The 24,761-nt window shown below is 43.0% G+C and overlaps 1 protein-coding gene across 4 annotated transcripts in view; it reads right to left on the minus strand.

Annotated features, from left to right (window-relative positions):
- The window catches only part of LOC139543057 (copine-5-like), a 179,204-nt gene that overhangs the window by 129,838 nt on the left and 24,605 nt on the right, over nucleotides 1–24,761 (minus strand). For 2 of the 4 annotated variants that reach the window (XM_071349183.1, XM_071349181.1), the window contains exons 2-3: nucleotides 14,980–15,020; nucleotides 9,887–9,933 (exon numbers count right to left, since the gene is read on the minus strand). In XM_071349183.1, the coding sequence (XP_071205284.1) occupies nucleotides 9,887–9,933; nucleotides 14,980–15,020 (88 nt within the window). Of the gene's footprint in view, nucleotides 1–9,886; nucleotides 9,934–13,200; nucleotides 13,248–14,979; nucleotides 15,021–24,761 lie in introns of all 4 variants that reach the window. The other 2 variants (XM_071349185.1, XM_071349182.1) reach the window with 1 other exon arrangement.

Raw genomic sequence — 24,761 nt, forward strand, 5'->3', positions numbered from 1 at the left:
AAGACAACTTACTGCAATCAAAACTATTAGTGTACTGTAGGTAGCACTGTCCTTTCTTCAGAGAACGAACAACAATAGTGTCCACATATTGCATTCCTCATCCTTCAAGGTAATTACTATGGAGGTACTAGATGGAGCAGTAGTATGGAGGTACTAGATGGAGGTACTAGATGGAGGTACTAGATGGAGCAGTAGTATGGAGATACTAGATGGAGCAGTAGTATGGAGATACTAGATGGAGGTACTAGATGGAGGTACTAGATGGAGCAGTAGTATGGAGGTACTAGATGGAGCAGTAGTATGGAGGTACTAGATGGAGCAGTAGTATGGAGGTACTAGATGGAGGTACTAGATGGAGGTACTAGATGGAGGTACTAGATGGAGGTACTAGATGGAGCAGTAGTATGGAGATACTAGATGGAGCAGTAGTATGGAGGTACTAGATGGAGGTACTAGATGGAGGTACTAGATGGAGGTACTAGATGGAGGTACTAGATGGAGCAGTAGTATGGAGGTACTAGATGGAGCAGTAGTATGGAGGTACTAGATGGAGGTACTAGATGGAGGTACTAGATGGAGCAGTAGTATGGAGATACTAGATGGAGGTACTAGATGGAGGTACTAGATGGAGGTACTAGATGGAGCAGTAGTATGGAGATACTAGATGGAGCAGTAGTATGGAGGTACTAGATGGAGCAGTAGTATGGAGGTACTAGATGGAGCAGTAGTATGGAGGTACTAGATGGAGGTACTAGATGGAGCAGTAGATGGAGCAGTAGTATGGAGGTACTAGATGGAGCAGTAGTATGGAGGTACTAGATGGAGGTACTAGATGGAGGTACTAGATGGAGGTACTAGATGGAGCAGTAGTATGGAGGTACTAGATGGAGCAGTAGTATGGAGGTACTAGATGGAGCAGTAGTATTGAGATACTAGATGGAGGTACTAGATGGAGGTACTAGATGGAGCAGTAGTATGGAGGTACTAGATGGAGGTACTAGATGGAGCAGTAGTATGGAGGTACTAGATGGAGGTACTAGATGGAGGTACTAGATGGAGGTACTAGATGGAGGTACTAGATGGAGCAGTAGTATGGAGGTACTAGATGGAGGTACTAGATGGAGGTACTAGATGGAGCAGTAGTATGGAGGTACTAGATGGAGGTACTAGATGGAGCAGTAGTATGGAGGTACTAGATGGAGGTACTAGATGGAGCAGTAGTATGGAGGTACTAGATGGAGGTACTAGATGGAGCAGTAGTATGGAGGTACTAGATAGATATGACAGGTCCTCCCACAGTAGTATATAGATATGACAGGTCCTCCCACAGTAGCATATAGATATGACAGGTCCTCCCACAGTAGCATATAGATATGACAGGTCCTCCCACAGTAGTATATAGATATGACAGGTCCTCCCACAGTAGTATATAGATATGACAGGTCCTCCCACAGTAGCATATAGATATGACAGGTCCTCCCACAGTAGTATATAGATATGACAGGTCCTCCCACAGTAGCATATAGATATGACAGGTCCTCCCACAGTAGCATATAGATATGACAGGGCCTCCCACAGTAGTATATAGATATGACAGGTCCTCCCACAGTAGTATATAGATATGACAGGTCCTCCCACAGTAGTATATAGATATGACAGGTCCTCCCACAGTAGCATATAGATATGACAGGTCCTCCCACAGTAGTATATAGATATGACAGGTCCTCCCACAGTAGCATATAGATATGACAGGTCCTCCCACAGTAGTATATAGATATGACAGGTCCTCCCACAGTAGCATATAGATATGACAGGTCCTCCCACAGTAGCATATAGATATGACAGGTCCTCCCACAGTAGTATATAGATATGACAGGTCCTCCCACAGTAGCATATAGATATGACAGGTCTTCCCACAGTAGTATATAGATATGACAGGTCCTCCCACAGTAGCATATAGATATGACAGGTCCTCCCACAGTAGCATATAGATATGACAGGTCCTCCCACAGTAGTATATATATATGACAGGTCCTCCCACAGTAGTATATAGATATGACAGGTCCTCCCACAGTAGTATATAGATATGACAGGTCCTCCCACAGTAGTATATAGATATGACAGGTCCTCCCACAGTAGCATATAGATATGACAGGTCCTCCCACAGTAACATATAGATATGACAGGTCCTCCCACAGTAGCATATAGATATGACAGGTCCTCCCACAGTAGCATATAGATATGACAGGTCCTCCCACAGTAACATATAGATATGACAGGTCCTCCCACAGTAACATATAGATATGACAGGTCCCCCCACATAAGACAGTTCCTCCTAAGTTATAGCATAGCTAGTGGGAGGAGTGGGACAGGCTATGGGGAGGCAATGGGACAGGCTATGGAGAGGCAATGGGACAGGCTATGGAGAGGCAGTGGGACAGGCTATGGAGAGGCAATGTGACAGCCGATAGACAGCTAGGAGAGTTCATCCTACAGAAGGATGAGTGTGAGAGAAGGCTGACAGAAAGGTCTGTTTCCTCCTCCCACAGTAGGTTGACAGAAAGGTCTGTTTCCTCCTCCCACAGAAGGCTGGCAGAAAGGTCTGTTCCTCCTCCCACAGTAGGTTGACAGAAAGGTCTGTTTCCTCCTCCCACAGAAGGCTGGCAGAAAGGTCTGTTCCTCCTCCCACAGTAGGTTGACAGAAAGGTCTGTTTCCTCCTCCCACAGTAGGCTGACAGATAGGTCTGTTTCCTCCTCCCACAGAAGGCTGACAGAAAGGTCTGTTTCCTCCTCCCACAGTAGGCTGACAGAAAGGTCTGTTTCCTCCTCCCACAGTAGGCTGACAGAAAGGTCTGTTTCCTCCTCCCACAGTAGGCGGAGTAATGTGATTACATGCGGGGAGACAGTGAGGAGAGGAGAGCTCAGACCGTATCTACTATCTCAACACGAGGAGGACAAAAAAACATATTTGATGAGAGAGGGACCAACACCAACGCTTAGCTCTATCATCTCCACACAGCTGGACTCTCTGCCTCACAAAGCCAGTATGCCCTGAGCCAAATAACAGGCCCCATATCTCTTCAAAAAGAGAGGTTTAGTGCCTGCTGCACCCTGAGCTTGTTAGCTGTTAGCAGGTGGCAGGTTACCTGATAACAACAAAGAGAGGAACAGAGAGAGATGAAGCTTCACAGCCATACACAGTGAGAGGAGGAGATTCTTGACTCAAAAGCAAGAGATTTGGCTTTTATAGGTGCTATAGTGCAGTGCTGTACATTTTTGGATTCCAAGTGTCAAATGCACATCATTTAATTGGTTCCATTGCGCCAAGCAGGCAAGCTCAATCAAGCACTGCAAAAAACTTTTTTTCTGCCACTTTTTTTTTTTTTAAGTCATATTGTTTGAACCTAAGGCCACATTCAGCAGGAAGCAATGTTTTGGAAGGTTCAGATAGAAATATGCTATGTAGAACAAGCATGCCTCTTCCAAATGTAGAATAAGGAATCACGTCGGCTCTATGGAATTTCTATCTACCAAGAACGTGTTGCAACTGAACGTGGCCCACCATCCTGCTGAAATTCAGCCCCAATTAAGACACTCTGCCCTGGGTCAAGGGTAAGGCCAGGTTACTGGCAGAACCGGAGAGATTCTGACACTGACGCTAATCTTTATCGATATGTGTAGCAATCGCCATAATGGCCAATCGCTCAGAGCAAAAAATATACCCTAAGCCAAGCAATGAATATTCACAAGACAATCAATAGAGACTAGAATGATTGTCACGAGCAGCATTTACCTGGAGACAGACAGGGCTGGAACAGAACAGAGTTCTGCTGAGTCTGAGTATTCTAGAACAATTAGAATAAGAGTGTTTCACAAGCTAGATTCTAAAATGTTATGGAGAGGAAAGGAGAGGCAGCTTGATTGAGCTACTGATGCTGGTCAGACAGTCATTCTCCATGCTGACAACTTTTTGTATTTGAAAGCAAAATTGTATTTGAAAGCAATTGAGAGTAGTTTGATTGTTGCTAGATTGTTGTGGAAAGCAAGAGAGAGAGAGAGAGAGAGAGAGAGAGAGAGAGTCATATGGAAACCTACCAAAAAACAATTAGGCAACAGCAAATTCAATCCCTTTTAGACAACTTCCTGGGTAAAATGTTCCACTGCAATAGTGAAGGTGTAAACTTGGCAGTAGAAAATCTTAACAGTATATTTGACCTCTCAGCTTCCCTATCAAATCTAAAAATCTCAAATAGAAAACCGAAGAAAATGAACAACAATGACAAATGGTTTGATAAAGAATGCAAAAATCTAAGAAATAAATTGAGGAACCTGTCCAACCAAAAACATAGAGACCCGGAAAACCTGAGTCTACGCCTTCACTATGGCGAATCACTAAAACAATACAGAAATACACTACGGAAAAAGAAGGAACAGCACGTCAGAAATCAGCTCAATGTAATTGAAGACTCCATAGACTCTAACCAATTCTGGGAAAATTGGAAAACACTAAACAAACAACAACACGAAGAATTATCTATCCAAAATGGAGATGTATGGGTAAACCACTTCTCCAATCTTTTTGGCTCTATAACAAAGAATAAAGAACAAAAACATATACATGATCAAATACAAATCCTAGAATCAACTATTAAAGACTACCAGAACCCATTGGATTCTCCAATTACCTTGAATGAGTTACAGGACAAAATAAAAACCCTCCAACCCAAAAAGGCCTGTGGTGTTGATGGTATCCTTAATGAAATGATCAAATATACAGACAACAAATTCCAATTGGCTATACTAAAACTCTTTAACATCGTCCTTAGCTCTGGCATCTTCCCCAATATTTGGAACCAAGGACTGATCACCCCAATCCACAAAAGTGGAGACAAATTTGACCCCAATAACTACCGTGGAATATGCGTCAACAGTAACCTTGGGAAAATACTCTGCATTATCATTAACAGCAGACTCGTACATTTCCTCAATGAAAACAATGTACTGAGCAAATGTCAAATTGGCTTTTTACCAAATTACCGTACAACAGACCATGTATTCACCCTACACACCCTAATTGACAACCAAACAAACCAAAACAAAGGCAAAGTCTTCTCATGCTTTGTTGATTTCAAAAAAGCCTTCGACTCAATTTGGCATGAGGGTCTGCTATACAAATTGATGGAAAGTGGTGTTGGGGGTAAAACATACGACATTATAAAATCCATGTACACAAACAACAAGTGTGCGGTTAAAATTGGCAAAAAACACACACATTTCTTCACACAGGGTCGTGGGGTGAGACAGGGATGCAGCTTAAGCCCCACCCTCTTCAACATATATATCAACGAATTGGCGCGGGCACTAGAACAGTCTGCAGCACCCGGTCTCACCCTACTAGAATCCGAAGTCAAATGTCTACTGTTTGCTGATGATCTGGTGCTTCTGTCACCAACCAAGGAGGGCCTACAGCAGCACCTAGATCTTCTGCACAGATTCTGTCAGACCTGGGCCCTGACAGTAAATCTCAGTAAGACCAAAATAATGGTGTTCCAAAAAAGGTCCAGTCACCAGGACCACAAATTCCATCTAGACACCGTTGCCCTAGAGCACACAAAAAACTATACATACCTCGGCCTAAACATCAGCACCACAGGTAACTTCCACAAAGCTGTGAACGATCTGAGAGACAAGGCAAGAAGGGCCTTCTATGCCATCAAAAGGAACATAAATTTCAACATACCAATTAGGATCTGGCTAAAAATACTTGAATCAGTCATAGAGCCCATTGCCCTTTATGGTTGTGAGGTCTGGGGTCCGCTCACCAACCAAGATTTCACAAAATGGGACAAACACCAAATTGAGACTCTGCATGCAGAATTCTGCAAAAATATCCTCCGTGTACAACGTAGAACACCAAATAATGCATGCAGAGCAGAATTAGGCCGATACCCACTAATTATCAAAATCCAGAAAAGAGCCGTTAAATTCTACAACCACCTAAAAGGAAGCGATTCCCAAACCTTCCATAACAAAGCCATCACCTACAGAGAGATGAACCTGGAGAAGAGTCCCCTAAGCAAGCTGGTCCTAGGGCTCTGTTCACAAACACAAACACACCCCACAGAGCCCCAGGACAACAGCACAATTAGACCCAACCAAATCATGAGAAAACAAAAAGATAATTACTTGACACATTGGAAAGAATTAACAAAAAAACAGAGCAAACTAGAATGCTATTTGGCCCTAAACAGAGAGTACACAGTGGCAGAATACCTGACCACTGTGACTGACCCAAACTTAAGGAAAGCTTTGACTATGTACAGACTCAGTGAGCATAGCCTTGCTATTGAGAAAGGCCGCCGTAGGCAGACATGGCTCTCAAGAGAAGACAGGCTATGTGCACACTGCCCACAAAATGAGGTGGAAACTGAGCTGCACTTCCTAACCTCCTGCCCAATGTATGACCATATTAGAGAGACATATTTCCCTCAGATTACACAGATCCACAAAGAATTCGAAAACAAATCCAATTTTGATAAACTCCCATATCTACTGGGTGAAATTCCACAGTGTGCCATCACAGCAGCAAGATTTGTGACCTGTTGCCACAAGAAAAGGGCAACCAGTGAAGAACAAACACCACTGTAAATACAACCCATATTTATGTTTATTTATTTTAACTTGTGTGCTTTAACCATTTGTACATTGTTACAACACTGCATATATATAATATGACATTTGTAATGTCTTTATTGTTTTGAAACTTCTGTATGTGTAATGTTTACTGTTCATTTTTATTGTTTATTTGACTTTTGTATATTACCTACCTCACTTGCTTTGGCAATGTTAACACATGTTTCCCATGCCAATAAAGCCCCTTGAATTGAATTGAATTGAATTGAGAGAGAGAGAGAGAGAGAGAGAGAGAGAGAGAGAGAGAGAGAGGAGAGAGAGAGAGAGAGAGAGAGAGAGAGAGAGAGAGAGAGAGAGAGAGAGAGAGAGAGAGAGAGAGAGAGAGAGAGAGAGAGACAGAGAGAGACAGAGAGAGAGAGAGAGAGAGAGAGAGAGAGAGAGAGAGAGAGAGAGAGAGAGAGAGAGAGAGAGAGAGAGAGAGAGAGAGAGAGAGAGAGAGAGAGAGAGAGAGGGAGAGAGAGAGAGAGAGAGAGAGAGAGAGAGAGAGAGAGAGAGAGAGAGAGAGAGAGAGAGAGAGAGAGAGGGAGAGAGAGAGAGAGAGAGAGAGAGAGAGAGAGAGAGAGAGAGAGAGAGAGAGAGAGAGAGAGAGAGAGAGAGAGAGAGAGAGAGAGAGAGAGAGAGAGAGAGAGAGAGAGAGAGAGAGAGAGAGAGAGAGAGAGAGAGATAGAGAGAGAGAGAGAAAGAGAGAGAGAGAGAGAGAGAGAGAGAGAGAGAGAGAGAGAGAGAGAGAGAGAGAGAGAGAGAGAGAGAGAGAGAGAGAGAGAGAGAGAGAGAGAGAGAGAGAGAGAGAGAGAGATAGAGAGAGAGAGAGAGAGATATAGAGAGAGAGAGAGAGAGAGAGAGAGAGAGAGAGAGAGAGAGAGAGAGAGAGAGAGAGAGAGAGAGGAGAGAGAGAGAGAGAGAGAGAGAGAGAGAGAGAGAGGACTGGATTCTCCAATTACCTTGAATGAGTTACAGGACAAAATAAAAACCCTCCAACCCAAAAAGGCCTGTGGTGTTGATGGTATCCTTAATGAAATGATCAAATATACAGACAACAAATTCCAATTGGCTATATTAAAACTCTTTAACATCGTCCTTAGCTCTGGCATCTTCCCCAATATTTGGAACCAAGGACTGATCACCCCAATCCACAAAAGTGGAGACAAATTTGACCCCAATAACTACCGTGGAATATGCGTCAACAGTAACCTTGGGAAAATACTCTGCATTATCATTAACAGCAGACTCGTACATTTCCTCAATGAAAACAATGTACTGAGCAAATGTCAAATTGGCTTTTTACCAAATTACCGTACAACAGACCATGTATTCACCCTACACACCCTAATTGACAACCAAACAAACCAAAACAAAGGCAAAGTCTTCTCATGCTTTGTTGATTTCAAAAAAGCCTTCGACTCAATTTGGCATGAGGGTCTGCTATATAAATTGATGGAAAGTGGTGTTGGGGGTAAAACATACGACATCATAAAATCCATGTACACAAACAACAAGTGTGCGGTTAAAATTGGCAAAAAACACACACATTTCTTCACACAGGGTCGTGGGGTGAGACAGGGATGCAGCTTAAGCCCCACCCTCTTCAACATATATATCAACGAATTGGCGCGGGCACTAGAACAGTCTGCAGCACCCGGTCTCACCCTACTAGAATCCGAAGTCAAATGTCTACTGTTTGCTGATGATCTGGTGCTTCTGTCACCAACCAAGGAGGGCCTACAGCAGCACCTAGATCTTCTGCACAGATTCTGTCAGACCTGGGCCCTGACAGTAAATCTCAGTAAGACCAAAATAATGGTGTTCCAAAAAAGGTCCAGTCGCCAGGACCACAAATTCCATCTAGACACCGTTGCCCTAGAGCACACAAAAAACTATACATACCTCGGCCTAAACATCAGCACCACAGGTAGCTTCCACAGAGCTGTGAACGATCTGAGAGACAAGGCAAGAAGGGCATTCTATGCCATCAAAAGGAACATAAATTTCAACATACCAATTAGGATCTGGCTAAAAATACTTGAATCAGTCATAGAGCCCATTGCCCTTTATGGTTGTGAGGTCTGGGGTCCGCTCACCAACCAAGATTTCACAAAATGGGACAAACACCAAATTGAGACTCTGCATGCAGAATTCTGCAAAAATATCCTCCGTGTACAACGTAGAACACCAAATAATGCATGCAGAGCAGAATTAGGCCGATACCCACTAATTATCAAAATCCAGAAAAGAGCCGTTAAATTCTACAACCACCTAAAAGGAAGCGATTCCCAAACCTTCCATAACAAAGCCATCACCTACAGAGAGATGAACCTGGAGAAGAGTCCCCTAAGCAAGCTGGTCCTAGGGCTCTGTTCACAAACACAAACACACCCCACAGAGCCCCAGGACAACAGCACAATTAGACCCAACCAAATCATGAGAAAACAAAAAGATAATTACTTGACACATTGGAAAGAATTAACAAAAAAACAGAGCAAACTAGAATGCTATTTGGCCCTAAACAGAGAGTATACAGTGGCAGAATACCTGACCACTGTGACTGACCCAAACTTAAGGAAAGCTTTGACTATGTACAGACTCAGTGAGCATAGCCTTGCTATTGAGAAAGGCCGCCGTAGGCAGACATGGCTCTCAAGAGAAGACAGGCTATGTGCTCACTGCCCACAAAATGAGGTGGAAACTGAGCTGCACTTCCTAACCTCCTGCCCAATGTATGACCATATTAGAGAGACATATTTCCCTCAGATTACACAGATCCACAAAGAATTCGAAAACAAATCCAATTTTGATAAACTCCCATATCTACTGGGTGAAATTCCACAGTGTGCCATCACAGCAGCAAGATTTGTGACCTGTTGCCACAAGAAAAGGGCAACCAGTGAAGAACAAACACCATTGTAAATACAACCCATATTTATGTTTATTTATTTTAACTTGTGTGCTTTAACCATTTGTACATTGTTACAACACTGTATATATATAATATGACATTTGTCATGTCTTTATTGTTTTGAAACTTCTGTTGTGTAATGTTTACTGTTAATTTTTATTGTTTATTTCACTTTTGTATATTATCTACCTCACTTGCTTTGGCAATGTTAACACATGTTTCCCATGCCAATAAAGCCCCTTGAATTGAATTGAATTGAATTGAGAGGAGAGAGAGAGAGAGAGTTGTTCTGCTTCTTACCTCTCGCCACTGTTTGGTCTCTACCCCCTGAGTGTACAACACCACCACTGGAAAGAGAGGTAGAGGTAGAGGGAGAGAGAGAGAGAGAGAGAGAGAGAGGGAGAGAGAGAGAGAGAGAGAGAGAGAGAGAGAGAGAGAGAGAGAGAGAGAGAGAGAGAGAGAGAGAGAGAGAGAGAGAGAGAGAGAGAGAGAGAGAGAGAGAGAGAGAGAGAGAGAGAGAGAGAGAGAGAGAGAGAGAGAGAGAGAGAGACAGAAGTGCATTTCCTACTACACTGTGACAAATACTCAGACCTAAGAGCATATTTCTTTCCCAAAATTATAATTCAATACAAAGAATTTGAAACTATAAAAGATGAAGAAAAATTCAAATATTTGTTGGGTGAAAAGCCAAAATGTGCAGTTTTGGCAGCCAAATATGTGTCCTCCTGCCATAGCCTGAGGGACAGCCAGTGAAAAATGCAAAGTAATGTTGATAATATTTCCCATTTAGCTTAGTTTTGTTTTGTCTTTCGTACCAGGTCATGTGTCTTCTCAGTCATGTTGACACTGGTCTACTACTGTTGCTTTAATGTATTGTTGTTCTGATTAATATTGTTGTTGTAGCTGTTATTAATGGTAATCCCATGTCCACTACTACTATTATTATTACTGTTAGTCCCACCATTTATTTATATATAAATATATATATATTTTGTGTATATATATACATATATATTTTATTTAAATTTTTCGATATGTATACTTTGACAATGTAAGTAATAATAACTTGCCATGTCAATAAAGTCAATTGAATTGAATTGAATTGAATTGAGAGAGAGAGAGATAGAGAGAGAGAGAAAGAGATAGAGAGAGAGAGAGAGAGAGGGAGAGAGAGAGAGAGAGAGAGAGAGAGAGAGAGAGAGAGAGAGAGAGAGAGAGAGAGAGAGAGAGAGAGAGAGAGAGAGAGAGAGAGAGAGAGAGAGAGAGAGAGAGAGAGAGAGAGAGAGAGAGAGAGAGAGAGAGAGAGAGAGAGAGAGAGAGAGAGAGAGAGAGAGAGAGAGAGAGGACTGGATTCTCCAATTACCTTGAATGAGTTACAGGACAAAATAAAAACCCTCCAACCCAAAAAGGCCTGTGGTGTTGATGGTATCCTTAATGAAATGATCAAATATACAGACAACAAATTCCAATTGGCTATATTAAAACTCTTTAACATCGTCCTTAGCTCTGGCATCTTCCCCAATATTTGGAACCAAGGACTGATCACCCCAATCCACAAAAGTGGAGACAAATTTGACCCCAATAACTACCGTGGAATATGCGTCAACAGTAACCTTGGGAAAATACTCTGCATTATCATTAACAGCAGACTCGTACATTTCCTCAATGAAAACAATGTACTGAGCAAATGTCAAATTGGCTTTTTACCAAATTACCGTACAACAGACCATGTATTCACCCTACACACCCTAATTGACAACCAAACAAACCAAAACAAAGGCAAAGTCTTCTCATGCTTTGTTGATTTCAAAAAGCCTTCGACTCAATTTGGCATGAGGGTCTGCTATATAAATTGATGGAAAGTGGTGTTGGGGGTAAAACATACGACATCATAAAATCCATGTACACAAACAACAAGTGTGCGGTTAAAATTGGCAAAAAACACACACATTTCTTCACACAGGGTCGTGGGGTGAGACAGGGATGCAGCTTAAGCCCCACCCTCTTCAACATATATATCAACGAATTGGCGCGGGCACTAGAACAGTCTGCAGCACCCGGTCTCACCCTACTAGAATCCGAAGTCAAATGTCTACTGTTTGCTGATGATCTGGTGCTTCTGTCACCAACCAAGGAGGGCCTACAGCAGCACCTAGATCTTCTGCACAGATTCTGTCAGACCTGGGCCCTGACAGTAAATCTCAGTAAGACCAAAATAATGGTGTTCCAAAAAAGGTCCAGTCGCCAGGACCACAAATTCCATCTAGACACCGTTGCCCTAGAGCACACAAAAAACTATACATACCTCGGCCTAAACATCAGCACCACAGGTAGCTTCCACAGAGCTGTGAACGATCTGAGAGACAAGGCAAGAAGGGCATTCTATGCCATCAAAAGGAACATAAATTTCAACATACCAATTAGGATCTGGCTAAAAATACTTGAATCAGTCATAGAGCCCATTGCCCTTTATGGTTGTGAGGTCTGGGGTCCGCTCACCAACCAAGATTTCACAAAATGGGACAAACACCAAATTGAGACTCTGCATGCAGAATTCTGCAAAAATATCCTCCGTGTACAACGTAGAACACCAAATAATGCATACAGAGCAGAATTAGGCCGATACCCACTAATTATCAAAATCCAGAAAAGAGCCGTTAAATTCTACAACCACCTAAAAGGAAGCGATTCCCAAACCTTCCATAACAAAGCCATCACCTACAGAGAGATGAACCTGGAGAAGAGTCCCCTAAGCAAGCTGGTCCTAGGGCTCTGTTCACAAACACAAACACACCCCACAGAGCCCCAGGACAACAGCACAATTAGACCCAACCAAATCATGAGAAAACAAAAAGATAATTACTTGACACATTGGAAAGAATTAACAAAAAAACAGAGCAAACTAGAATGCTATTTGGCCCTAAACAGAGAGTATACAGTGGCAGAATACCTGACCACTGTGACTGACCCAAACTTAAGGAAAGCTTTGACTATGTACAGACTCAGTGAGCATAGCCTTGCTATTGAGAAAGGCCGCCGTAGGCAGACATGGCTCTCAAGAGAAGACAGGCTATGTGCTCACTGCCCACAAAATGAGGTGGAAACTGAGCTGCACTTCCTAACCTCCTGCCCAATGTATGACCATATTAGAGAGACATATTTCCCTCAGATTACACAGATCCACAAAGAATTCGAAAACAAATCCAATTTTGATAAACTCCCATATCTACTGGGTGAAATTCCACAGTGTGCCATCACAGCAGCAAGATTTGTGACCTGTTGCCACAAGAAAAGGGCAACCAGTGAAGAACAAACACCATTGTAAATACAACCCATATTTATGTTTATTTATTTTAACTTGTGTGCTTTAACCATTTGTACATTGTTACAACACTGTATATATATAATATGACATTTGTCATGTCTTTATTGTTTTGAAACTTCTGTTGTGTAATGTTTACTGTTAATTTTTATTGTTTATTTCACTTTTGTATATTATCTACCTCACTTGCTTTGGCAATGTTAACACATGTTTCCCATGCCAATAAAGCCCCTTGAATTGAATTGAATTGAATTGAGAGGAGAGAGAGAGAGAGAGTTGTTCTGCTTCTTACCTCTCGCCACTGTTTGGTCTCTACCCCCTGAGTGTACAACACCACCACTGGAAAGAGAGGTAGAGGTAGAGGGAGAGAGAGAGAGAGAGAGAGAGGGAGAAAGGACAGAGAGGGAGAGGGAGAGAAAGAAAAAGGACGGAGAGGGAGAGGGAGAGAAAGAGAGGAAGAGAGGGAGAGGGAGAGAAAGAGAAAGAGAGGGAGAGGAAGAGAGGGAGAGGGAGAAGGAGAGAAAGGAGAGAGAAAGGAGAGAGAGAAGGAGAGAAAAAATGAAAATGAAAATAACAAGATAAAGGGGAAGAGACAAACAGATTACCAATCGCTTTGAAAAACCGTGACATTTCTTCATTTCATAAAACAAATGCTCTTTCTACCATCACATTCATCATTCAAAATGTTGATAAGGCACCACCATGCCCGCTGTCTTCCCAGTATCACATGATCAGATCTAGGTATTAATCCCTGCAAGTGAGAGATACACTAACGATTAACAAAGTCCCCAACAGAGCAACGGTGAATGCATAATCTAAAATATGATTTCTAAACAGTAGGATTCCCTTTAATATCCCTCTTTGCTTTCCTCATGTAAACAGTGGATTGAAGAATAAGCAGAGCATGCCTTGACAGGGCATGTGACCTGTCAGATATAACCCCACGTCCTTCTCATCTTTGGGAGAATGTAAAGGTCACTGGGTGGATAGAGTGTGAAGTATTGTACCCTGGTCTATCAGAAGGAAGATGACTGGAGGTATAGAGTGTGAATTATTATACCCTGGTCTATCAGAAGGAAGATGACTGGAGGTATAGAGTGTGAAGTATTGTACCCTGGTCTATCAGAAGGGAGATGACTGGAGGTATAGAGTGTGAAGTATTGTACCCTGGTCTATTAGAAGGAAGATGACTGGAGGTATAGAGTGTGAAGTATTGTACCCTGGTCTATCAGAAGGAAGATGGCTGGAGGTATAGAGTGTGAAGTATTGTACCCTGGTCTATTAGAAGGAAGGAGACACACAAAATGATTGAACTCTGACACTATTATATATGTTAGTCTCCTCCATTCTTCATCCATTTCTAGAGTAGGACCATAGAAATGACATTGTGTGCATCCCAAATGGTTTTATATCCCTTTTAAAGTGAACTACTTTTGACCAGGGACACATCCAAGACCTCTATACAGATAGACCCCCTGGAGACTGTGATCATAGGTCTCCTCTCCTCCTCTCCACTCCTCTGCTCTCCTCTACAGGCAGCTACATCTCAAAGACGCTCATTTGTATTCAGTCAGGGCTGTGTTTAAACCCTACTGTAGCTGCATTAGATTAAAGGGATGTTTCGGGAAGTCCTTTATTTACTTCCCCAGAGTCATATGAACTCGTGGATACCATATTCATGTATCTGCGTCATTGCCAAAATCCCAAACTATCCCTTTAAGGTACTGTCTCTTTCTGTAACACTAGCTGTGAGGAAGACCTGTCCCATTACTGTGCAAATGAGATGCAGTTATTGAGGGAACACTTTGAAACAGCGGAGTCAACTAAATCCCAGCTAAGCCGAAGATAGATATAGTCGATGAAAGTGCAGACGAAGAAAGACAAAGAAATTGAGGTTTTCTTAGTGGTGGAATTTTGGGTCATTTCTTGCATTCTTTCACATTTCTTTTGACGATAGAGTGATCTTTATTCTTTACACCTACTAGCCATATAATATAAGCCAGTAATTCTTCTGTAATTGAAAAAAATTATGATTGTGATAAATGTAAGATGATAACTGTGAAGTACTTACATGGATCAGATTTGGAGAATGTGTCTCTGTCTAATAGATCCCTGAAATAGAAGAGATTAATCCGATTTAATATTCATGAAGGGTAGTGAGGTCATAAGAGTTCATAAGGAGGTCATAAGAGTTCATAAGGAGGTAAAAAGAGAGCTCATAGCCACCAAGATATAGAAGACACAATACATGTTTTGACTGTTTGCACTGTGTACTGTTTTGGCTGTGTATGTATTGAAATAATATGCCAACAATCCCACTCAACTCAACTCAAACACATACAACGACTTTTAAGATGTTTAGTGTATAGCCTAGATTACAACGCCCCTCTCTTTAAAACACACTGCTTCATCAAAATGTCTCCATATAAATCCTCCAATTTGTAACATTATTTATAAAGTTATTTACAGTCAGATGGTGCACCACCATCCAACAAACCAACATCTCCCGATGGCCTTGTGTTTTCACTGCCAAAGTACAGTCGTGTAAATGAACACACAGTAAATCTCCAGCTATCTCCCAGGACACTGAGGACACTGCATGAAGGCAGAAGAGTCCATTGAAAACCTTGTGCACCACTTAAGGGGGGGGGGGGGAAACAGCCAGTTCTGAGAAATCAGAGAGCAGAGTATGATGAAGATTGCAGTAGGTTGTGGTTCTAAGGAAGATTGCGTGCCTGGTCCTAGTTTGTTTACCTCAGTGATAATGGGGCTGACAGCTAGCACTGCAGAGTGTTGTGCCGCCACCCTTTGTGACCCGGTAAATCTGGAGTGCAGGCCCCGGGAAACCAGGGGGGGTGAAGGCAGGGTGAGCAACCGTAGCATACCACAGCACACAGCCACAATAGGAGTCACACCAGAAGAACCACAGTCATTACTGTCCAACTAAAACCATACATACATATACAAACTGTATACTATTTGGAATTATGCCAATAATACAAAGTCATCCATTACTGGGATGTAAGGGGAAGTGTGTCTGCAACTGACATGACTACAGTTAGAACGTTGTCATTGTAATTATCATTAGAGAGAACAAAGCCATCCGTGTCAAACCCACACCATACATGCACACAACACACACAACACACACACACACACACACACACACACACACACACACACACACACACACACACACACACACACACACACACACACACACACACACACACACACACACACACACACACACAGTCTGGGTGGGGGGGTTGGGGGTAATGTTATTGAGCCAGTCTGGGTGGGGGTTGGGGTTTAATGGTATTGAGCCAGTCTGGGTGGGGGGGTTGGGGGTAATGTTATTGAGCCAGTCTGGGTGGGGGTTGGGGTTTAATGTTATTCAGCCACTCTGGGTGGGTGGTTGGGGGTTCATATTATTGAGCCAGTCTGGGTGGGGGGGTTGGGGGTAATGTTATTGAGCCAGTCTGGGTGGGGGTTGGGGTTTAATGTTATTGAGCCAGTCTGGGTGGGGTTTAATGTTATTGAGCCAGTCTGGGTGGGTGGTTAATGTTATTGAGCCAGTCTGGGTGGGGGTTAATGTTATTGAGCCAGTCTGGGTGGGGGTTAATGTTATTGAGCCAGTCTGGGTGGGTGTTAATGTTATTGAGCCAGTCTGGGTGGGGGGGTTTGGGGTTAATGGTATTGAGCCAGTCTGGGTGGGGGGGTTTGGGGTTCATATTATTGAGCCACTCTGGGTGGGGGGGTTTGGGGTTAATGTTATTGAGCCAGTCTGGGTGGGGGTTAATGTTATTGAGCCAGTCTGGGTGGGGGTTAATGTTATTGAGCTACTCTGGGTGGTGGTTAATGTTATTGAGCCACTCTGGGTGGGGGGGTTTGGGGATTAATGTTATTGAGCAAGTCTGGGTGGGGGTTAGGGTTTAATGGTATTGAGCCAGTCTGGGTGGGGGGGTTGGGGGTAATGTTATTGAGCCAGTCTGGGTGGGGGTTGGGGTTTGATGTTGTTCAGCCACTCTGGGTGGGTGGTTTGGGGTTCATATTATTGAGCCAGTCTGGGTGGGGGGGTTTGGGGTAATGTTATTGAGCCAGTCTGGGTGGGGGTTGGGGTTTAATATTATTGAGCCAGTCTGGGTGGGGTTTAATGTTATTGAGCCAGTCTGGGTGGGGGGGGGGGTTGGGGTTAATGGTATTGAGCCAGTCTGGGTGGGGGGGTTTGGGGTTCATATTATTGAGCCACTCTGGGTGGGGGGGTTTGGGGTTAATGGTATTGAGCCACTCTGGGTGGGGGGGTTTGGGGTTCATATTATTGAGCCACTCTGGGTGGGGGGGTTTGGGGTTAATGTTATTGAGCCAGTCTGGGTGGGGGTTAATGTTATTGAGCCACTCTGGGTGGGGGTTAATGTTATTGAGCCAGTCTGGGTGGGGGTTAATGTTATTGAGCTACTCTGGGTGGTGGTTAATGTTATTGAGCCAGTCTGGGTGGGTGTTAATATTACTGAGAGACACCCTAGGTAGGTGTTGGGGGTTCATGTTATTGAGTTGGGAACATTTGATCCATCTGATCCATAGAGCCAGTTTAATTGTGTGCAGATAAAGTGACCAAAACAATATATATACTGTATATATATATAAATATATATATATATATATCCATTTTCAGAAATGTTGTTAAATGTACTTTTATTATCACTATCTAATCATGGCATGGGGTTGTTCAATGACAAATATGTATTTGTTTAAAACCATTTAATTTCAGAGAGACAAATAATCTACCAATGCTAAATATCTGTCTCTCTCTCATAGAAATAAGGAGTAGCGCTGGGTGTTACACCATCACAAGGAATAAATAACTACACTTTTAATAATGAACTGTACAAATTATACACTTGTGACATCAATATAAAAAAAAAACTGTGAACAAAATAATTGAACGCAGTTATATGATATCTGTATTTAAAACATGTTAGTCATTTAGCAGATGCTCTTATCCAGAGAGACTTAAGATAGCTATGTGAGACAACCACATATCACAGTCAAATATACAGGATACCAACATTCCATTCCAGCTAAACAGTGGGATATATACAGTTGAAGTCGGAAGTTTACATAAACCTTAGCCAAATACATTTAAACTCAGTTTTTCTCAAATTCCTGTCGCATGGAGGTACTAGATGGAGTGGTGGTATGGAAGGCAGTCAGTTGATAGGTGGAGAGTTCCACAGTAGCATATACAGTTGAAGTCGGAAGTTTACATACACCTTAGCCAAATACATTTAAACTGAGTTTTTCACAATCCTTGGCATTTAATCCTAGTAAATATTCCCTGTTTTAGGCCAGTTAGGATCACCGCTTTATTTTAAGAATGTGAAATCAAAATAATAGTAGAGAGAATGATTTATTTCAGCTTTAATTTCTTTCATCACATTCCCAGTGGGTCAGAAGTTTACATACACTCAATTAGTACTTGGTAGCATTGCCTTTAAAATGTTTAACTTGGGTCAAATGTTTCGGGTAGCCTTCCACAAGCTTACCACAATAAGTTGGGTGAATTTGGGCCCATTCCTCCTGACAGAGCTGGTGTAACTGAGTCAGGTTTGTAGGCCTCCTTGCTCACATACGTTTTTTCAGTTCTGACCACAAATCACAAAGGCCTTGTGCCACTCCAGTACCATGACTTTGTTGTCCTTAATAATGAAAAATTGGATGTAATAAATGTATCACTAGCCACTTTAAAAAAATGCCACTTTATAAATAGTTTACATACCCTACATTACTCATCTCATATGTATATACTGTATTCTATACCATCTACTGCATCTTGCCTATGCCGTTCGGCCATCGCTCATTCATATATTTTTATGTACATATTCTTATTCATTCCTTTACACTTGTGTGTATGTTGTGAAATTGTTATGTTAGATTACTTGTTAGATATTACTGCATGGTCGGAACTAGAAGCACAAGCATTTTGCTACGCTCGCATTAACATCTGCTAACCATGTGTATGTGACAAATAAAATTTGATTTGATTTGAGTATTGCTCTGTTCAGGTAGGCTGTTTTTGCTGTGATCTGACTGTGAACCCTCTGAGAGCCTCTGGGTTGAGGTCAGTGATAAAGGAGTCTACAGTACTACTGCCAAGAGATGCGCTATAGTTGTACCTACCGTAGGAGTCCCCTTGAAGCCTACCATTGACTATGTACAGACCCAGTATGCGACAGAGCTGCAGAAGTTATTGTTGGTTGTTTTTTCATAGTTGTTCCTCTCTGTCTCTGTCTCTGTCTCTGTCTCTGTCTCTGTCTCTGTCTCTCTGTGTCTCTCTCTCTCTGTCTCTCTCTCTCTGTCTCTCTTTCTCTGTCTCTCTTTCTCTGTCTCTCTTTCTCTGTCTCTCTGTCTCTCTGTCTCTCTGTCTCTGTCTCTGTCTCTGTCTCTGTCTCTGTCTCTGTCTCTGTCTCTCTGTCTCTCTGTCTCTCTGTCTCTCTGTCTCTCTGTCTCTCTGTCTCTGTCTCTCTCTCCCATTAGGTGAATGCCATATATTATAGATAGGCTACCGTATGATTTCTGATCATATATGAATATAATATTGCTATAACATCAATGTTCAAAGTATTCCTCTTTATCACGTTGCCTCAATCAAACACACCAAGTTCATTATGTTGCGTTAGGCACATTGAATAAAGACGGTTAATGTAATTATTGAAACATTCAATATTCTATGTTACGATGAAGCAGGAGGACTGTCTGTTTGGTATTGATATCTGATACCACATGATCAAAACAACCGTTAAATAACCTGCCAGGGAACTCTGAAGAGCGTCGGATTAAATCAATAAAGTACTATTCTTTGCCTAATCATCTCTACCGCTGTTACTTTTATTTATTCCTCACTGATCACTGTGTCATTGGATGTGTGTGGTTTATCTGATTCATGTGGAATGCAGTGATAGGATGTGATCTAAATTATATTACATGTATAGTACATAGAGCCCCTGTGATTTCTCTATGTGGCTCTCTGCTGCAGCATATCAAATGTGTGCGGGAAATGCTCTCTCAGACTACTATGGCTGTGTATCAAATTATATCCTATTCCCTATATAGTGCACTACGTATGGGCCCTGGTCAAAAGTAGTGCACTATGTAGGGTATAGAGTTTGCCATTTAGAAAACAGCCTGTGAGTATGCTGCCAGTATCCCATTGAAAAATATCTGTGGCTGGATAGCTTGCCAATAAGCACAACCTTGCAAAACTCTATGTCCACTTTGTCCTCTGCCTACTTAAATAAAAGGTTAAATAAATGAAATAATAAAAAATAAAACATACACAACTCATAGACAATAATCACCACAATGTCTGCCCCTGAAACCAGATATGTCTGCCCCTGAAACCAGATATGTCTGCCCCTGAAACCAGATATGTCTGCCCCTGAAACCAGATATGTCTGCCCCTGAAACCAGATATGTCTGCCCCTGAAACCAGATATGTCTGCCCCTGAAACCAGATATGTCTGCCCCTGAAACCAGATATGTCTGCCCCTGAAACCAGATATGTCTGCCCCTGAAACCAGATATGTCTGCCCCTGAAACCAGATATGTCTGCCCCTGAAACCAGATATGTCTGCCCCTGAAACCAGATATGTCTGCCCCTGAAACCAGATATGTCTGCCCCTGAAACCAGATATGTCTGCCCCTGAAACCAGATATGTCTGCCCCTGAAACCAGATATGTCTGCCCCTGAAACCAGATATGTCTGCCCCTGAAACCAGATATGTCTGCCCCTGAAACCAGATATGTCTGCCCCTGAAACCAGATATGTCTGCCCCTGAAACCAGATATGTCTGCCCCTGAAACCAGATATGTCTGCCCCTGAAACCAGATATGTCTGCCCCTGAAACCAGATATGTCTGCCCCTGAAACCAGATATGTCTGCCCCTGAAACCAGATATGTCTGCCCCTGAAACCAGATATGTCTGCCCCTGAAACCAGATATGTCTGCCCCTGAAACCAGATATGTCTGCCCCTGAAACCAGATATGTCTGCCCCTGAAACCAGATATGTCGGGAAAACGAAGGACTCAGTCAAACATCCCAGACACTCATTTGGAAAATGTGATGTTTAAAAACACCAGTTCATTCATATCGTAAGATCCTCTGCACATCCTTATGACACTATATGAATGTGTCATAAACATCACTTCAAATTGAATTCATCCCGTATTTAACCAGGTAAATCCCAGAGAATATCTTTAGAGCCCTGAGTCCAACAACAAGATATCAGCAAAATCTCCAGAAAAAGTTACCTGTTTATTTAGCTGGTGACCATACTGTCTTTATGTAAATTAAGGTGGATCACGTCAGTGGGTTATATAATTCTTCCCTTTGCAGGGTTTGATAATGAGGCCCTGGAGTTGTCAGAAGTATAATTGGCACCTCCAAGAGCCTATTTGAAGTATAAGTGGTACCTCCAAGAGCCGGTTTGAAGTATAAATGGTACCTCCAAGAGCCTGTTTGAAGTATAAGTAGCACCCCCAAGAGCATGTTTGAAGTATAATTGGCACCTCCAAGAAACTGTTTGAAGTATAAGTGGCACCTCCATGAGCCGGGTTGAAATATAATTGGCACCTCCATGTGCCTGTTTGAAGTATAATTGGCACCTCCATGAGCCTGTTTGAAATATAATTGGCACCTCCAAGAGCCTGTTTGAAGTATAATTGGCACCTCCATGTGCCTGTTTGAAGTATAATTGGCACCTCCATGTGCCTGTTTGAAGTATAATTGGCACCTCCATGTGCCTGTTTGAAGTATAATTGGCACCTCCATGAGCCTGTTTGAAATATAATTAGCACCTCCAAGAGCCTGTTTGAAGTATAATTGGCACATACAACAGCATGTTTTAAATAAAATCGTCTAACTCTGTATGTGCCGCTACTGCTGAGAGTCCATCTCTTCTCTCATTGGTCCAACAGAAGTTACAGGAGACAGATTTTCTAGTGTTGTATATCTCCATTCTCTCCTACAGCCTCTGACCTGCTCTGCTCAGAATGAGGACTACCACTCTCCTCTGTCCACTCAGCAACTACCGTGGGGTCAGCTGGACTGTGAGGCAGGAAGAGGATTTTAAAGCCAGAAGGCAAAAAGCTTTTCTATACAATAATTTCCATGGTCAGACAACACAGGGTGACAAAGTCAAAAATGGAGAGAAGGAGTTGCCGGTTATCTGGCTCATGTCACAACCTCAGGCCTTCCTGCTCTTACCCTCAATTACATTTAGGGATAAACAGTCAGCAATCCTCCTGCAGGCTATATTGTAGTTGAGCTTGTGTTCAAGGGATACTCTTCCAAGAATTGTTGAAAAACATTTTTTTCACTGTCTACCCAAGCATCCTCACTGCATCTCACACTGCATCCTAGATGGCATCCCTATTTCCTGTATAGTGCCATTTTCCATTTTCCTGTATAGTGGAGGCAACCTAAGTTGATGGATATATTTGAGTTTGTGGGAGCCTATGGCTGTCTCTGTAGTATAACCCCTATATTCTCCCATTATAAACAGAACCAATCTTATAGATCTGAGTTTGGTGGAGCCTATGGCTGTCTCTGTAGTATAACCCCTATATGCCCCCATTATAAACATAACCAATCTTATAGATCTGAGTTTGGTGGAGCCTATGGCTGTCTCTGTAGTATAACCCCTATATGCCCCCATTATAAACATAACCAATCTTATAGATCTGAGTTTGTGGGAGCCTATGGCTGTCTCTATAGCATAACCCCTATATTCCCCCATTATAAACAGAACCAATCTGATAGATCTGAGTTTGTGGGAGCCTATGGCTGTCTCTGTAGTATAACCCCTATATGCCCCCATTATAAACAGAACCAATCTGATATATCTGAGTTTGTGGGAGCCTATGGCTGTCTCTGTAGTATAACCCCTATATGCCCCCATTATAAACAGAACCAATCTGATAGATCTGAGTTTGTGGGAGCCTATGGCTGTCTCTGTAGTATAACCCCTATACTCCCCCATTATAAACAGAACCAATCTGATAGATCTGAGTTTGGGGGAGCCTATAGCTGTCTCTGTAGTATAACTCTAGTATAACTGTGAAGTGCACATGTGCAACCTTGCGGGGACACTCAATTTAGTCCCATTCAAAATCATATTTTCCCTAACCCTACCCTAACATTAACCTTAACCCGAAAACCCTTTGTTTGTTTACTATTCTTGTGGGGTGTATAGTGTTATTAGATCATCTGTAAAGAAGATATTGAATCTTGATGTAAGGTGTGTGGTTGTGCCCTGCATAATTCTGTTGTGTATAATGGGGGTACCCTAACCCCTAACCCTTAAGCCTTAACCCCTAACCCTAATTTGTTATGGGAAACCCCAGCACCCCCTGTTAACTCGTAAATGAAACCATGCAAGTGTAATGACATTGGAGTGACATAAACGTGACATGACATAGACATATCATAAACATGACAAAGGTCATGCATAATTCTGGGGGATGGGATCCAGAGGTCATGCATAAGGCTGGGGTATGGGACCCAAAGGTCATGCATAATTCTGGGGGATGGGATCCAGAGGTCATGCATAAGGCTGGAGGATGGGATCCAGAGGTCATGCATAAGGCTGGAGGATGGGACTCAGAGGTCATGTATAAGGCTGGAGGATGGGACCCAGAGGTCATGCATAAGGCTGGAGGATGGGATCCAGAGGTCATGTATAAGGCTGGAGGATGGGACTCAGAGGTCATGTATAAGGCTGGAGGATGGGACCCAGAGGTCATGCATAAGGCTGGGGTATGGGACCCAAAGGTCATGCATAAGGCTGGAGGATGGGACTCAGAGGTCATGTATAAGGCTGGAGGATGGGACCCAGAGGTCATGTATAAGGCTGGAGGATGGGACCCAGAGGTCATGCATAAGGCTGGAGGATGGGACCCAGAGGTCATGCATAAGGCTGGGGGATGGGATCCAGAGGTCATGTATAAGGCTGGAGGATGGGATCCAGAGGTCATGCATAAGGCTGGAGGATGGGACTCAGAGGTCATGTATAAGGCTGGAGGATGGGACTCAGAGGTCATGCATAATTCTGGGGGATGGGATCCAGAGGTCATGCATAATTCTGGGGGATGGGATCCAGAGGTCATGCATAATTCTGGGGGATGGGATCCAGAGGTCATGCATAATTCTGGGGGATGGGATCCAGAGGTCATGCATAAGGCTGGGGTATGGGACCCAAAGGTCATGCATAAGGCTGGAGGATGGGACTCAGAGGTCATGTATAAGGCTGGAGGATGGGACCCAGAGGTCATGCATAAGGCTGGAGGATGGGACCCAGAGGTCATGCATAAGGCTGGGGGATGGGATCCAGAGGTCATGTATAAGGCTGGAGGATGGGATCCAGAGGTCATGCATAAGGCTGGAGGATGGGATCCAGAGGTCATGTATAAGGCTGGGGGATGGGATCCAGAGGTCATGTATAAGGCTGGAGGATGGGATCCAGAGGTCATGCATAAGGCTGGAGGATGGGACCCAGAGGTCATGCATAAGGCTGGAGGATGGGACCCAGAGGTCATGTATAAGGCTGGAGGATGGGATCCAGAGGTCATGTATAAGGCTGGAGGATGGGACCCAGAGGTCATGCATAAGGCTGGAGGATGGGACCCAGAGGTCATGCATATGGCTGGGGGATGGGAACCCAACAGTGTCGTCAACGTCAGCCGTTTGATTGATTCCAAATGAGACAGTATTAATAGCATTGACACTTCCTGTACAGCCAAGTGTTTTTTGATACAAACTCATTTTCTCTGTGGTGTCGAAGGGTTCAGACAGA

This window comes from Salvelinus alpinus, chromosome 17 (assembly GCF_045679555.1).
Source record: "Salvelinus alpinus chromosome 17, SLU_Salpinus.1, whole genome shotgun sequence".
In the NCBI taxonomy this organism is placed as follows: domain Eukaryota; kingdom Metazoa; phylum Chordata; class Actinopteri; order Salmoniformes; family Salmonidae; genus Salvelinus; species Salvelinus alpinus.